Below are 17008 nucleotides of genomic sequence, written 5' to 3' on the forward strand. Positions count from 1 at the left end.
CCCCCCCCCCCCCCCCCCCCCCGGAGCGCTGCTTTACTGCGTTATATCTGAATTCATGTTATATCGGGGTAGAGGTGTAATACACAATTTTGCAACACATTTGTGCTCTCTCTTTTCTTGACTGCTAGGGCAATGGGTGACCAGAAATACAGACTGCAAGTGAAAAGTTCTTTGGTGAAGCTGGCATATAGTTTAGCATCAACCCAGGACAGCTACCAGAACCAGGCACTGTAACCCAATCACCACGACTCAGGAAAACATTATGATTTTTCCAAATCTCTCAGTCTTCCAAATCCAAAGAGCCTCACTTTTTGGAGGCTGAGAAAAGACAGCACCATCACCCAGTGTGTGTGGAATACTCTGAAAATCTGGTTTAACAGAATATAATCTGAAGCTCTGTATTTGCTAAGTCTCCTTTTTCTAGCCCCTTATGTTCAAATTGTTTAATTAAAAAAATTAAGTCCGTGGCACTTATGGTTGCAAAGAAATCCTTTAAAATAGGAATTATGTCTAACTGACTTGTTCATCTAAATAGAATGTTAACTCTGGATCCTAATGAGGACACCTTAAAATGTCAGCACTGAAGTATCATACCATATATTCAATCTTAGCTACCTCACCACTGATCATTTTAGCAGATTCCTCAAGCCAAAGTACTTCTCTGTTGCTGCATGTAACAGAAGACATCGGGATAGAGGACAGCTAGTTTCTGATAAAGGTTACAAGAGGCAAGTGAGCTAGGGCATAATATAGCTCCTAAGTGAATAACCATCCTCTCTCTGAAGACAATGAAACTACTTGTTCAAACTAGTCCCTCCAACAGGTTATTCCAAGTTGCAAATAACAGCAGAAGACACTCAAGCCTACACTTGTTCAACTTCTAATTATGATCAACTGTTATAGCTCTTCCCTACAATCTAATGAGGTCTGGTGATTATTTACTGCCCATGAAACTTACTCATTCCTTTATTATTGAATTATACGCACCCATCACTGCTCCGACACTGAGTTCACTCCATCTCATTACAGTGGATTATTTTAATGAACATGGACAATACTACTAATTCACTTTTTAATGAGTTTAAAATTGCTTCTCGATTCAAATGACCCTAGCTGTGCTTGTGTTTTGCTCTACACATCCGTGGTAGCGCTCTGGACATGGTCTCTCTCGGTCTCTCGCTAAAGAAGTTGCTCTCCTTTGCACTTGCATTTCAGGTCACCGTACCCCAGTCTGTGCTTCTTTTCACTCAGTGGGTTTTGCCTCTTACTGTACAACACTCCCTTAAGTTAACAGCACTACAATTATCTTCGCATTCTCTACATTTCTTATTAAAATAAATGCATAAACCTGACCACAAGGGGGGGGGGGGGGAAGCCCAGAGATCCACTTCAGACACCGTACTGAAGAGTTTTCATTCTGGAGGTAAATCTGAGAGATCCCTAACAGCAACCTACCTCCCCCATTTCTGCTGGGTTTTATGGAGCCTGTGAGACACCAGTTTGCTGCCAAAGGAAATCTGATGACAAATGCCGAACAACAATCTCATTAGGGAATCACTGAAGAGGAGAAAAATGGGCTTTTCTGACTCTGAAAGGACACAAATATTTGGTGCCCTTTCAGAGTCAGAAGTGCTAGATACATTGGCATTTATTAGTAAATAATATTTAGCACCTCATGTTAGCTTTGAACATTCCCTCCAACAGTTTGCTGAGAAACTAAAACAGGAATAATACACAATTTTGCAATGCATTTGTGCTCTCTCTTTTCTTGACTGCTAGGGCAATGGGTGATCAGAGATACAGACTGAAAGGAGGGATTAGAATTGTTCTCTCTTCATGTGACACACAAGCTTGCAATTGTAGAGATCCATTTCCTGGTTCGGGGGGGTGGGGAGGGGGAGGGAGCACCTGAAACCTGAGGATATTTCTGTTTCAGTGAATGAGGATTTTAGAGCATGCCATGCTCTTCACCATGGTGACAAGCACCATCTTTGCTGCCAGCCAGCCTTTAAGAAGCTCTCCAGTGACATGAGGATTAAGAAAACACTAGTCAGTCCTGGGGAGGAGGGGGCATAGCAGAGTCTTTTTCATAATTTAACCAAGGCGTACTTACCTGGGCTGTACTGTAACCATTATCCATAACAGCCACAAAAGAAGAATACAAAAATCCAATTGCAATTCACTCATCCATAGAGTAAAAGAAGGCTCAGTACAAGTAATATTGGCTCAGTTTATCTATGGAACACCACACCTCAGTGCTAAGCAACGTCAGCTGATTTTCTGAATCCATTAGTTATGGCAAAGAAGAAATTTCATACAAAATGTTTCAGACTTTGGGTCATCATTAAACACGTGCAACAGAGCAAATGCTACTGGGGGAATTGCCGCAAAAAGTTCAATTAATGCTCCCCCCACTAGCCGGGGCACAGCTTTGATGGGGTGGGAACATTGGAGACTCTTTCTGGGGCAGGAAAAGATCTGAATTGGAACAGCTGAGGCAGTATGCCACATGCCCATTCCTTTTCTCCCCTCTCCTCCCTGCCTTCACTGTGTGGGGATGGCTATTTCTCTCTTCCCACCCCATGGTGCAAGGCTTAGGGGACAACAGCAGGGGACCACATGCTGCATCTGGCCCTGTTGTGTCCACTGCTGTTGCCAATGGACAGTTGGGGTGGTGCTGTGACCAGGCGATTGGCTTCTGTCTGTTCCTTGCTTGGGCAGGGGGGGAGGGGAATTTATACACTTTGTGGACTCCTTTCAGCCACATCCTTCCCACCCTTAATCTAGTTGCTGGATCTCAGGGGTGCCAGGAGCTTGGTTTATCACCAGTTTGGGGTTCTGAAAGGGATTTTGCCCATATGACAAAACTGGCACATTGCTGTGTGGGCTTTTTCACCTTCCACCTGGCATCCAGGAGGGCTGGTTGGGGAATTTAGGTTAGAACTGCTGCAAGGCAGGCTCCTGTGAGGTTGGTGGGTAGAGGGTCCAATTGATGTCCTCATAGCCTGAGGCCTGCATCAATACACACAATTCCCTCTTCACTCCAGTCTCAGCTCTAGAGAAAGCTGTATCCATCACTCCTGCTTTTCCTGTATGCTCTGATCTCCACTGACCGCTCCGCCCCCATCCACACCCCCGTCCCCTGAGCACCACCCCGAACTCCCCTGCCCTCTATCCAACACCCTTCCCCCCCCCCCCGCTCCCTGCCTGGAACACGGTGGCTGGTGGCGCTACAACTGTTCCACCCAGAGCTCCAGGACAGGCAGCCGCGCCACCTGGCTGGAGCCAGCCCCGCCACCGTGCAGCACAGAGCACCGGGTCAAGCCGTGGCTCTGCAGCCCCGCCGCCCACAGCATTGCGCCGGTGGCGCAGTGAGCTGAGGCTGCGGGGGTGGGGGAACAGCAGGGGAGGGGCCGGGGGCTAGCCTCCCGGGCCAGGAGCTCAGGGGCCAGGCAAGAGGATCCCGTGGGCTGGATGTGGCCCACAGGCCATAGTTTGCCCACCTCTGTCCTAAATGAACATAGTTAACTGCATGAAAAGACAACCTCCTAACGGGAAAGACTGCCTTTGACTGCCTTCACTGGCATCCTAGTGCTTCCTCTCTCATTTCCCCCGCAGACTGACACCACTGGTGATCTCAGTTTTTATGTGGGTGAACTGTACTATTTTTCTGTAAACACTAGTTTGCATGATCTTTGGGGCAGGGAATGGTCTAACTAGGTAACTAGTTTTGTAAAGTTTCAGAGTAGCAGTCGTGTTAGTTTGTATCCACAAAAAGAACAGGAGTACTTGGGGCACCTTAGAGACTAACAAATTTATTTGAGCATAAGCTTTCGCGGGCTACAGCCCACTTCATCGGATGCATGCAGTGGAAAAAATACAGTAGGAAGCTAAATAGATAGATAGATACACACACACACACACACACAGAGAACATGAAACAATGGGTGTTACCATACACACTATAAGGAGAGTGATCAGTTAAGGTGAGTTTTTATCAGCAGGAGAGGAAAAAAAAAACTTTGTAGTGGTAATGAAAATGGCCCATTTCCAGCAATTGACAAGGAGATATCTTGTTAGTTTATACTGCAAATTCAGTGATTTTTAATATTTTTGCCCGTTTGCTTTGCTCCATCCTGCCTACATGACAAAGTGGAACAGTGTGCCCCAGTTCCCCTACCTGAAGTGCATAAGGGCCTTTAGGCATTGTCTAAACTACACAAATAGACATATTTTATCATGGTTGCGGCCTAAACGGTTTCTTTTTGCCTGTGCGGACAGAACATCTTGCAGCCATGTTAAAATAGCCTCGTGATGGGGTGTACAAACCCACGCTGGGACAGAAGGAGTAAAAGGACAGTACTGGGCCCAGCTAGCCCCGTCCCTCCAACCCTGCAGAGTTCAAAAGGGAGCAACCCAGCTCAGAAGTGGGGAGAAGTGCAGAGCTACCCCTGCGGGCCCCTGGAAAAGGGATTACAGACGCCTCCCTGAAGCACCAGGATGCTATGCTGAGCCCAGTGAGGCTAACGGTTTGGTTTCCTTTTTATTTTCTTTTTCCGTATCTGGGACCAGAGGGAGCAGTGGTAGCAAGAGACCCAAGGAGGGTAAAACAGAGAGTTCACTCCCACCCCACTCCAGGGGTCAATGTTGCTGACACTTTGAGGGCCTTGGGTCAGAGCGTGGTGGAGTGGGTGGACCCACTCTCTCCTACTACTACCCTTCCCCCCCGCCCAAGATGAGTGGATGCTAACCACTAGGCCACCTGGCCCAGCAAGGATGCTACTACAATCCTGTCATGTTTAGGCAGATGTATCCATCAGGATTCAAGTGTCAGTAAGCCTGCAAGCACTTCTTAAAGACAGCTTCATATCTGCTATTGCTATAACACCTAACATCACTGTAAATGGAAAGTCCCACGTTCAACTTGTTTCCTCTGACCCTACACAAAGTGCTGCCAACTGCACAAGTTTGCTATTCCCTTGAATAACCAGGTAGCTGGTTTCTCAACTGTCCCAAAAACCCATATAAAATATTAGCAGGGAGCAGAATGCCTTATTCGAGGAATTTCTTCATTTTTATTCTGGGTATTATTTAAAGGGCATCCTATTAAAACAAAAAACCCCTCCAGATTCTATTTCTTTAAACTAGTCAACTCAGAATTCAGGTTGACAGTCCCTTCAAAACAATTCCCTAAAATGGTATAACATGGCTTTTTCAAAACTAGGATTCATAATTGTATTTTAACATGGTCAGCTCTGTAGTGTAGACAGAACTTGTGTGGCTCCAGATGAGCAGGTTTCCAGCAAACTAAACTGAAAAAAGTAGGTTTACTTTTTTGTTACAAAACAGGCTGGGACAGTAGGTAGTGCAGTACATGTACTGTAATTGTTCAGAACATTACACGATAGGTGAACTAGTCTAGATCTTGATATGGACTTGCTCCCAGTGACTGTGGCTGATGAATTCAGGCAACCATCACAACTCCACCAAGCCCTTCGTTCATCAAACCAACAAATGACAGAACTACCCAGGAAGCTGTGAGAGACAGCCTCTGAGAGTTAGATACAGGGTAGGATTCTAAATCCATGCAAAGGCTTTTTCCCCTTGGTCTGCTCTAATTTCCTACCAAAAAATTCCTCTTCCAAGCGACACTTGTTATCTAAGTAGATACTGAAAAAGACGGTTACTCACCGTTGTAACTGTTGTTCTTCGAGATGTGTTGCTCATATCCATTCCAATTAGGTGTGCGCGCGCCATGTGCACGATCGTCGGAGAATTTTCTACCCTAGCAACACCCGGTGGGTCGGCTGTGGAGCCCCCTGGAGTGGCGCCTTCATGGCGCTTGATATATACCCCAGCCGACCAAGCGCCCCCTCAGTTCCTTCTTGCCGGCTACTCTGACAGTGGGGAAGGGGGGCGGGTTTTGGAATGGATATGAGCAACACATCTCGAAGAACAACAGTTACAACGGTGAGTAACCGTCTTTTCTTCTTCGAGTGCTTGCTCATATCGATTCCAATTAGGTGACTCCCAAGCCCTACCTAGGTGGCGGGGTCGGAGTGAGATATTGCTGTGTGCAGAACCGCTGACCCGAATGCAGCATCGTCTCTGGATTGTTGCACCAGCGCATAGTGAGCAGCGAATGTGTGGACCGATGACCAAACTGCAGCTCTACAAATGTCCTGGATCGGGACTTGAGCCAGGAAGGCAGTCGAGGAGGCCTGTGCCCTCGTGGAGTGTGCGGTGAGGTGCGGCGTCGGGACACCGGCCAGGTCGTAGCAAGCACGAATACAGGACGTGATCCAAGAGGAGAGGCACTGTGAGGAGATCGGTGAGCCTTTCATCCGGTCGGCCACCGCAACGAAGAGTTGCGTCGTCCTCCGAAATGGCTTTGTACGGTCAATATAGAAAGCCAGGGCCCTGCGTACGTCCAAAGAATGCAAACGCTGGTCTTGACGAGTAGCGTGTGGCTTCGGATGGAAGACTGGGAGAAATATATCCTGGTTCACGTGGAAAGGTGAAACCACCTTGGGAAGAAAGGCAGGGTGGGGGCGAAGCTGCACCTTGTCCTTATGGAACACCGTGTATGGGGGCTCGGACGTAAGCGCTCTGAGTTCGGAAACGCGCCGTGCTGAGGTGATGGCTACAAGGAAGGCTGTCTTCCAGGATAGGTACAGGAGTGAACAGGTAGCCGATGGTTCGAACGGAGGCCCTGTGAGCTTGGAAAGAACCAGGTTGAGGTCCCACGTCGGAACGGGCTGGCGTTGCTGCGGGTACAGCCGGTATAAGCCCTTGAGGAATCTAACGACCATCGGGTTAGAGAAGACCGAGGACGCGAGTTCTCCTGGGTGGAACGCCGAAATAGCGGCGAGGTGGACCCTGATTGAAGATATCGCCAAGCCCTGCTGTTTTAGGGATAGGAGATATTCCAGTATGAGAGGAATAGGCGCCTGCAAGGGGGACGTAGCTTGTTGCTCGCACCAACCGGAGAAACGTTTCCACTTGGCTAAGTAAGTGGTCCGTGTAGAGGGCTTTCTACTTCCCAGCAGAATCTGCTGGACGGGCTGCGAGCATTGCCGCTCTGTCCGATTCAGCCATGGAGCATCCACGCTGTGAGGTGGAGCGATTGCAGGTCGGGGTGACACAGTCGGCCGTGGTCCTGAGAGATGAGATCTGGACACAAGGGAAGCATGATCGGTGTTTGAACCGAAAGCTCCAACAGTGTGGTGTACCAGTGCTGCCTTGGCCAAGCTGGAGCGACTAGAATTACCCGTGCCTGGTCTCTGCGGATCTTGAGCAGTACCCTGTGGACCAGTGGAAATGGAGGGAAAGCGTAGAACAGGTGGTCTTTCCAGGTTAGAAGGAATGCGTCCGACACAGAGCCTAGAGCTCGCCCTTGTAGGGAGCAGAATGCCTGGCACTTCCTGTTGGCCCGAGACGCAAACAGGTCGACCTGGGGAAATCCCCACCTCTGGAAGACGGAATAGATGATGTCCGGGCGAATTGACCACTCGTGCGTCTGGAAGGACCTGCTGAGACGGTCCGCCAGCGTATTCTGGACTCCAGGGAGGAACGATGCCGTGAGATGTATCGAGTGGGCGATGCAGAAGTCCCACAGGCGAATGGCTTCTTTGCATAGGAGCGATGAGTGGGCTCCGCCTTGCTTGTTGATGTAAAACATGGCCGTGGTGTTGTCGGTGAGAACCAACACGCAACGGTCCTGTAGGAGATTGAGAAAAGCCTGGCATGCCAGGCGCACCGCCATCAGCTCTCGAACATTGGTGTGCAGGGCTAGTTGGGGTGCGGTCCACAGGCCCTGGGTATGGTGCTCCCCGAGGTGAGCGCCCCATCCTAGAGATGAAGCGTCCGTGACTAGGTGGAGGGAGGGTTGTGGGGCGTGAAACGGCACTCCTGCACAGACCGCTGTGCGATCCAACCACCAGGTGAGGGAAGTCAAGACCGAGCACGGAACCGTGACCACCATGTTCAGGTTGTCCCGGTGAGGACGGTACACCGATGATACCCAAGCCTGTAGTGGGCGAAGCCGTAGTCTGGCATGCCTGGTTACGAAAGTGCACGAGGCCATGTGATCCAACAGGGCGAGGCATGTCTTTATTGTAGTAATCGGAAATGCCCTGAGGCCTTGAATGACGCTTGAGATGGTATGAAAGCAGTTGTCTGGTAGAATGGCTCGGGCACATCTGGAGTTTAGGATTGCTCCAATAAATTCTATCCTCTGGGTTGGCACTAGAGTGGACTTCTCTCTGTTGAGTAGAATGCCCAGCTCGTGGAAAGTTTGTGTCACTATGTGAACATGATCTTGAACTTGGTCTCTGGTGCAGCCGCGTACCAGCCAGTCGTCTAAATACGGGAACACCTGTATCCCTTGTCGATGAAGGTATGCCGCGACGACCGCCACACACTTTGTGAACACCCTGGGAGCCGAGGACAAGCCGAAGGGAAGGACTGCAAATTGGTAGTGCACCTTGTTTACTACAAATCGCAGGAAGCGCCTGTGAGGCGGATAGATCGCTATGTGGAAATATGCGTCCTTCATGTCGAGGGCGGCGAACCAGTCTCCAGGATCCAGGGAAGGGATAATGGTCCCCAATGATACCATGCGGAACTTCAACTTTACTATGAATTTGTTGAGCCCGCGCAAGTCTAAGATGGGTCGCAGATACCCTTTTGACTTGGGGATCAGGAAGTAGCGGGAATAAAACCCCCTGCCCCTTAACTCTGGCGGAACCTCCTCTATGGCCCCCATAGAGAGGAGCCCAAAAACCTCCTGTGTAAGGAGTTGCTCGTGAGAAGGGTCTCTGAAGAGGGACAGGGAGGGGGAGTGGGAGGGGGAGAAACGAAGAAAATTGGAGAGCGTATCCCCTCTCCACCATGCGAAGGACCCAACGGTCCGAGGTTATAAGGGACCAAGCACGGTGGAAATGGGAAAGGCGATTCTGAAATGAGGGAGTTGGATCCTGGATACTGGCTGAGGTGCCGTCCTCGACCGCACCTTCAAAAGTTCTGCCTAGGGTCTGAAGGTGGCCTAGGTGGCCCCTGGTTTTGAGCCGGTTGAGGGCCGGTCGACCTTCGCCTACCACCTCGGCCCCACCTTCTGGCAAAGTCCTGTCTCGGACGAGGCGGGGGAGGGTAGAACCTTTGAGGCTGGGGCCTAAAGGGTCTGCGCTGAGGCCCTGGGACATGCATCCCCAGGGAGCACATGATTGTTCTCAAGTCCTTAAGGCTCTGCAGACGAGAGTCCGTCTTCTCGGAGAACAGGCCCTGGCCCTCAAAGGGTAAATCCTGTAAAGTCTGCTGAAGTTCAGGCGGCAAGCCTGAGACCCGGAGCCAGGAGATTCGCCGCATGGCTATACCTGAGGCTAGTGTTCTAGCGGCCGAGTCTGCAATGTCTAAGGAGGCTTGTAAGGAGGTACGTGCCACCTTCTTACCCTCCTCTACTAAGGCCCCGAACTCTTCCCTGGAGTCTTGGGGGACCAGTTCTTTAAATTTTCCCATCGAGGTCCAGGAATTAAAGTTATAGAGGCTCAAGAGCGCCTGCTGGTTGGCCGCTCTAAGTTGAAGCCCCCCCGCCGAATACACCTTGCGTCCAAACAAATCGAAGTGCTTAGCATCCTTCGATTTGGGCGCTGCAGCCTGCTGGCCGTGGCGCTCCCGTGCGTTCACCGATGACACCACTAGTGAGCACGGTTGGGGATGGGTATATAGGTACTCATAATCCTTTGAAGGGACAAAGTACTTTCTTTCCACACCTCTGGCTGTGGGTGGGATAGAGGCAGGGGTTTGCCGTATTGAAGTGGCATTAGCCTGAATCGTGCGTATGAGAGGTAGTGCCACTCTGGATGGGGCATCAGCGGAGAGGATGCTCACCACCGGGTCCTGTACCTCTACGATCTCCTCCGCCTGGAGATCCATATTACGTGCCACCCGGCGCAATAGGTCTTGGTGGGCCCGAAGGTCTATAGGGGGCGGACCCGTGGCGGTTGTGCCCTCATCTGGGGAAGATGAGGAGGATGCCTCCGGTGGCAAGGGGTCTAATGGCGGGTCCTGCTCCAGGGGTTCATGAAGCTGGGCATCGCCTGTCCCTGGGTCCAGGGCCTCAGTTGGTGTAGGCACGGGAGCCTCCATGCCCCCTGGGGGAGGGCGGGAGATGGTGGCCTCCGGGGCCCTGGGCTCGGAACGTGCCGAGCGAGAGGCTGATGGTGGTGGAGCCCCCTGCGCCTGATGATAGGCCCACGGAGTCCAAAAGGACCAGTGCGCAGGTCCCTGCACAGGGTCCTTGGCCGCCTCCTGCCAATGGCCCAAGTCAGACGTAGCTGCCTGACCCTGAGGAGGGTACGCCGATCTGGAGGCCCGCTCGGAGGAACGAGATGCCGATCTCGAGGGCCAAGGTGGTGCTGAGCGCGTTGAAACCGGCTCCGGATGGTACGGTGCCGATCGGTGCCGGTCGTAAGGGGATCGGTCCCTGCGCGGTGCCGGTGAGCGGGATCGGGATCGGTGCCGGTAGCCCTGCCGGTGCCGAGATCCGGACCTCGAGCGGGACGACGACCGCGACGAGAGCTGGTACCGGGAGCGGCCCCTCAAAGTCGAACGACGCTCATACCGGTGCCGGGAACTACGTCTGGAGTCCGATCGGTACCGATGATCGTGACGGTGCCGAGACGTAGAGCGGTGCCGGGAAGAAGACCTTGGCCGCGAGTACGACCGGTGCCGAGGTGATAGTCGGCGCCGGGACTGCGAGCGGCGTCGGGACCTGCTCCGAGATCTGGAGCGGTGCCGGAAGTCCCGGGCCGGAGACGGCGGGCGCAGCAGGGCAGGCTTGCCCCTGGATTGTAGTGCGCGGGGAGCCACCAGTGCCGTAGGTGGAGGCGGTGCCGGCTCCGTGAGCGCAATAAGGTCCCTGGCCGTCGCAAACGTCTCCGGGGTGGAAGGGAGACAGGGCTCCACCACCGACCGAGGTGGTGATTCTGTGTGCACCGGACTCAACGGCCGCGGCGCCGGAGTCGACGGTGCAGGAGGGACTTGCTTCTGTCGGTCCGCAGACGGACGCGGCTCTACCCCCGGCACCGGGGGAGCCGGCGTCTTCAGGACAGCAGTCTCCTGCGCCTTACGGGCTTTCTTGTGGCCCGGAGATATGGACCGGCGCCGAGTCCCTTGTGGCGGGTGCGGTGCCGAAGGCGGCCGGTGCCGTGAGGACTTGTCTGATTCAGCCTGCGGTGCAGTACCGGTCGGAGCCGCCGGGGCGCTGCGCACCGAGGCGCTCGGCGCCGGGGCTGGGAGCGCCGAGGGAGGATCCGGGCTAAGTGCCGCCTCCATTAGGAGCTGCCGAAGCCTAAAGTCCCGCTCCTTTCTCGTTCTCGGTTTGAAGGCCTTACAGATCTGACACTTATCTGCCTGATGGGATTCTCCGAGGCACTTCAGACAGGAGTTATGCGGGTCGCTCGTCGGCATAGGCTTAGCGCAGGACGCGCACCGCTTAAAGCCAGGAGCCTTGGGCATGAGCCAGGCTATGCGCCGGGGGAAAAAGGGGGGAGAACAACCCCCTTAACCCCCGCTAACTATTTACAACTATATCAAAACTATAATGAATAACTATCTAAAGAGTAAAAACAACTATAACTAGAACTATCTACAAGAATTGAAGGATAAGCTAGTGAGAGTGGAGAACAGCTATGCCGTGCTCCACAGTTCCAACGACCGTCAGGGGCGGTAAGAAGGAACTGAGGGGGCGCTGGGTCGGCTGGGGTATATATCCAGCGCCATGAAGGCGCCACTCCAGGGGGCTCCACAGCCGACCCACCGGGTGTTGCTAGGGTAGAAAATTCTCCGACGATCGTGCACGCGGCGCGCGCACACTTAATTGGAATCGATATGAGCAAGCACTCGAAGAAGAACTTTCTATGCCATTATTTTCAGTTGCACAAGTGATGATTTATCATCAGACAGCCTTCATATTGATCAGTAATACTGCAGCTCAGCTGAGAATATGCAAATGGGCCTTACCATTGTGTAAAGAAACAAGTATTGGGATACACCTTTAAGAGAAGAAAAAATTCTTTACTGCTTGGTATTAGTCAACAATCCCTGCACTTCTATATTATCCCTAGTTTCAGATGTGATTCATGAGAGAATTGGTAACGTGTATATTCAGTTTTCCTGCATCATTAAACAATTGCACCTTGCCCTAAAGCATGAAAGATTCCCCTACACACATACCTGGCATCTGCTTCAATTTTGCAAAGGGAAAATCATTTTCAAGTAATATCTTGCTTTGAAATGAGTCCAGTGTGGGTGGTTTTATAAACCTAGTGAGAGCATAACATGATAATTACACTGATTTACAATATAGACCAGGGGTCAGCAACCTTTCAGAAGTGGTGTGCCGAGTCTTCATTTATTCACTCTAATTTAAGATTTCGCGTGCCAGTCATACATTTTAACCTTTTTAGAAGGTCTCTTTCTATAAGTCTGTAATATATAACTAAACTATTGTTGTATGTAAAGTAAATAAGGTTTCAAAATGTTTAAGAAGCTTCATTTGAAATTAAATTAAAATGCAGAGCCCCCCGGACCAGTGGCCAGGACCCAGGCAGTGAGAGTGCCACTGAAAATCAACTCGCGTGCTGCCTTCGGCACGGGTGCCACAGGTTGCCTACCCCGATATAGACAAGGTATGTCCAGCCATATCCCTTTGATTGGCCTCTCATTTTAAGGACAAACTAGTGTGGGATCCAATACTGCCATGCCCAGTTTTGGATACCATTTATATGTGACTAATACTCAGATTGCAATAGGGCACACTGCAAAGTAATCTAGTACTACTCCATCAAGTACAAGAGGTTGTCCCAAAAAAAAAACACCTTTCCATAAAGCAAGCTTCTGAGAAGGAGAAAATGCCCCTAATGTCAACTAGAGGAAAAAACAGAGGTGAGGAAAAGGTATTACTATCCCCTTACTATCATCCACACTTTGTAAGCTCACTCTTAACTGTATATAGCTCACACAACCATTTTTCTGGTTCCACATATTTATCCTACCTAGCCTTTTACTTGACTGCCTGGCAAAGCTGAAAAAGTTGCATGGCTGACCTTTTGCCAAACCACAGCACTTCCTCTGACATTAAAGGAAACGAAATCCCCACAGTGGCAGTGAGCAGTAGTCATAGGACCCACAGAGGATATTGTCCAACATGCCTTATGATATCTGGCCTCCGTCCTGGTGTGCAGAAACTACCTCTCTTCCACAGGGAACTTCAAGGTTTTAGAAAAATTGTGTGCACCTCGCCTGAGGGAAAGGCCAATGCTATTTGTCATGTTAACCATCTAGCAGGATCTCTTCCTGAGACAGTAAGAACTACCCAACTTAAGAAAATGGAGAACTGTGCCCCTGAAATGCCATGGCACATATAACCTGACTCTAAATGGGTCCCTTCCCACTGAGCTCCTGTTTTGACATTGTTAAATTATCTGAGTGGGTATTTCACCTTTACAAGCTTTTGAATACAGTCTAGTATTCACATTACAGTAATCTCATAATCACCACCAGGGCCCTGCTCTTAGTGCTGTACGAAAGTAAAGTGAGACCTGCACCCTGCCTCAAAACTGCTTATAACCTGGGGACAAGAGGCAATAAGTGAATAACAAAAGGGGACAGGGAGTGAAGACAAACGAACAGTTATATCATGTGGTTAAAGACTAACCATTTACACAACTTGATAGGTCCAAATTAGACTTCAAGAAATATTTTAAGGAGCCACAGCAAGTGGTAGCCATCTGTGTTCCCTTAACATCCGCTCCCATCCCCAGGAGAGAGTGACCTAAGCCCACTACCTATAGTTTTTCTTCATTCATTTGCTTTGCCTTCTAGATAGGCCACTCCCCAATCTCCCATTTACCTGACATCATTAGCCCTTTATTTAAAAAAGATGCAGACTGTTCCCACAACTCTAAGAGGATGAGCCCCTTTAGGGAATTAGCATCTCTGAAATTTCCAATAAGTGGAGTTTTAGAAGAGTATCCTTATGCCAGGGTCTTTCATTATTCCTTGGGCGATTCATCATGGATATGTGGCATAGCATTGGTTTGTTCTAGGTAGGAAGTACAGCTTGAGCTCACTTTGCTTTTGCCCATTATGATTAAAAGTATGTGCACAGATATTTCTCGTATTTAGAAAACTCTGAGATCTGTGTCTTTTACAAGGGTGGCTAAGCTTCATTATCCTCGTTTTACAGCTGTAGAAACCGAAAGAGAGGGGTTGTGAAGTTTTTACAGAAGATCAACACCACACCCAGAATAGAACTAAGTTTTTCTTAATGGTAGTCCAGTGCCCTATTCAGGGACTACCTTCACAGAAAGATGTTCATATACTGATATGGACTGTGCTGTATTTTTTATTTGCTCCGTAATTCAGACATGTTTCTAACACAGATTTCAGATTTTACAAGTAAATTAAAATCTGAAGGTGTAACTATTATGGCAAATTTACTGCATGACAGTTATACTTCTGAATCACATCTCACTGAATATTAAAAAAATTAAATTGAAAATCCACAAAGATTAATTTTAGCTTTATTCCAGAAACTGAGAATTTAAAGGGTGACACAGAATTCTTGTACCTTCAGTTTTTAATTAACAGGGATATATATTTTTAAATTTTTACAGTCCAAATCAAGTAACTTGTTTCTGTTTAGTAAAGCAAACATGTAGTCTACAACTTCATTGGATAGTATCTGAGTTAACTGAAAAATCTAAATGGATGATTTAATCTTTAAATGCTGTTGAGTTACTTTACATACACAGTACTGGAAAACTGAAATTTGCTTTTGATGAGTATATTGGTGAGTTGCTATTGAGTGATAGTTTGTATTACTAGTTCTATCTGCATTTATGGAAAATTAATAATTTTATGTAATTATTAGAACTAACTTGGATATAGTGTTAAAAGGAAGCACATGGAGAAAAGGATTTTACCTATGGTATCCGGAAGAAACCATTGAAACAAATTAGATTAGCTCCAAGTATTATATAATGTAGCCTATAAATATATTTTAACAAAATTACTTCAGTACAAGTAGTTCCAACTAGCCTCAGTTCGGAAATGTTTAAGGAAACAACATTCTTTTAACAGATCCTATTCCACAATCACTTGTATTCCTCTACTTTCCCTTTCCAAGACCTTAAGAACCTAATTCAAACCTAAGTATGTAAATCACATTTACATTTAGTAATCTAGGTAATTTAATGAGATTGAAAACACAACACTCGGTGTAACCTCAGTTCTACATTGTCATCTTCCAGAAGAAAATTAAACACAGGATTAGCAAAAGATTAGCAATCTTAGCAAAATAATTGTACCAAGACTTACTACAGTAACACTATACAGGAAATACTACCAGCTGGACATGTTCATCTGTGCACAGGGAACATGGAGCTTATTAAAATAGCAGTCACAACAAGAGGATCTGTTAGACGCTAATCAACCTTGACTAAACAGAGAGTAAAGAACTAAACCCGGGGAAAGCCACAGAAACCCTTACCAAAAAATCATGCCAAAAGCACACTTACCTAAATGTAAGAAGTCTGAGCTGGAAGAAGGAGGTGGTGCGCTGTGTGTGGAAGGAAATATACTAGATGTAGATGTTGCATTTGGATTAAGAAAGTCTCCAAAGAGATCAGGACCAGACAGAGTCGGCTTCTCAGATCCTGATGACATTGTGAATGGGTCAAACGGATCAGCTAAAGAAAGAGGCAGAAAACAAAATTATCTTGAGGGCAGGTGTTACTGCAAATAAAATCACAGGAAAAACTTACTTACACCCTCTTGGGCAGGGGCAATAAGGTGAGGTCATGGGTGTCAACTGACGAAGGCTTTTGAAGTTTCTCTTCTTTCTGGCAGGAGACAACAATCGGTCCCTGCCCCCAGACATTAGTACTTACATGCTATTAGACAAGCAGAGCATTTCAGCCAATCACAGCCAAGGAAAACAATTATCCCTTCCAACGTAAATCCTTACTGACACTGTATAAAAATTCAGCCACAACGCTAGTTTTCTCTACACAAGCCATTCCCTCAATCTTGAGTCATTCATTTCAGATCAGCCCACATTTATCCAAAAAGTCACATTAGTAGGGAGATCTAAAAAGAAGTCAGCAACAAGATAGGAATCCCAGAGCCCCAGATAACAAATTGTAACCAAAGTGGGTTGTTAAACTAGCAAAAACAAAACAGAACAGCCCCAGTACAAGGAAGGCATGACTAAAGGTGATTCATGTTCATCGTGCTGACACACGAGCTGGAGAAGGCAGCAGCACAGTGTCCAGGAGGGAGCTACTTCAGTGACCACTGGCAGGGAGAGAACTAACTGGAACAGTAGCTATACCCAGCAGGGGATGGCATGTGATGGCCAGCAAGAGGCTTGGCTCAAGTTCTGCCCTGTACCAGTTGCCCTCAAGGGTGAATGAACTTCAAGAACTAAGGGACTTCTACCAGTCTGACTCCAAAAAACTAGAATCCAGAAGTGATAATCCAGCCCTGATGTGTCTTTAGATAACATGATTATATTGCATATGCTGCTGTAAAGCATGTTATCCTGAACACTGAATCTCATGCATATACAGCCTGCCTTTTGCTTCAGCATGCAGGTACAGAATCTCAGACATCGATCTGACTTAAGAAGGTAATATGCAAGTTGAAAAAACCAGTAGAAGCACCAGATATACTCATTCCCGTAATTCAACAAAACTACTATACGACTGTTACTTTCTTTATATAATGTAACAATAGGTTGAGGTGCATTTCTCAGTGCTTTCCCACGGCTAACAAGGGGCGCATAGTCAAAGGATAAACTACACTGACTATAACTTTTATGGACTCCTGCCAATGAGAGAAAATGCTAAACCTAAATAATTTGATTTATTCAAACAAGTCAGCAATAATGAAGCAGGAAATAAATATTTCAGGGATCACATAAGTTATCTAGAATGCAGCAATG

The 17008-nt window shown here is 48.4% G+C and overlaps 1 protein-coding gene across 1 annotated transcript in view; it reads right to left on the minus strand.

Annotated features, from left to right (window-relative positions):
* The window catches only part of LOC113409452 (cyclin-G-associated kinase-like), a 95199-nt gene that overhangs the window by 21095 nt on the left and 57096 nt on the right, over positions 1 to 17008 (minus strand). The window contains exon 22 of the mRNA XM_026663374.1: positions 15582 to 15752. Within this exon, the coding sequence (XP_026519159.1) occupies positions 15582 to 15752 (171 nt within the window). The remainder of the gene's footprint in view (positions 1 to 15581; positions 15753 to 17008) is intronic.

Source organism: Terrapene carolina, unplaced genomic scaffold, assembly GCF_002925995.2.
Source record: "Terrapene carolina triunguis isolate 2854851 unplaced genomic scaffold, T_m_triunguis-2.0 Scaffold33392, whole genome shotgun sequence".
NCBI classification, from domain to species: domain Eukaryota; kingdom Metazoa; phylum Chordata; order Testudines; family Emydidae; genus Terrapene; species Terrapene triunguis.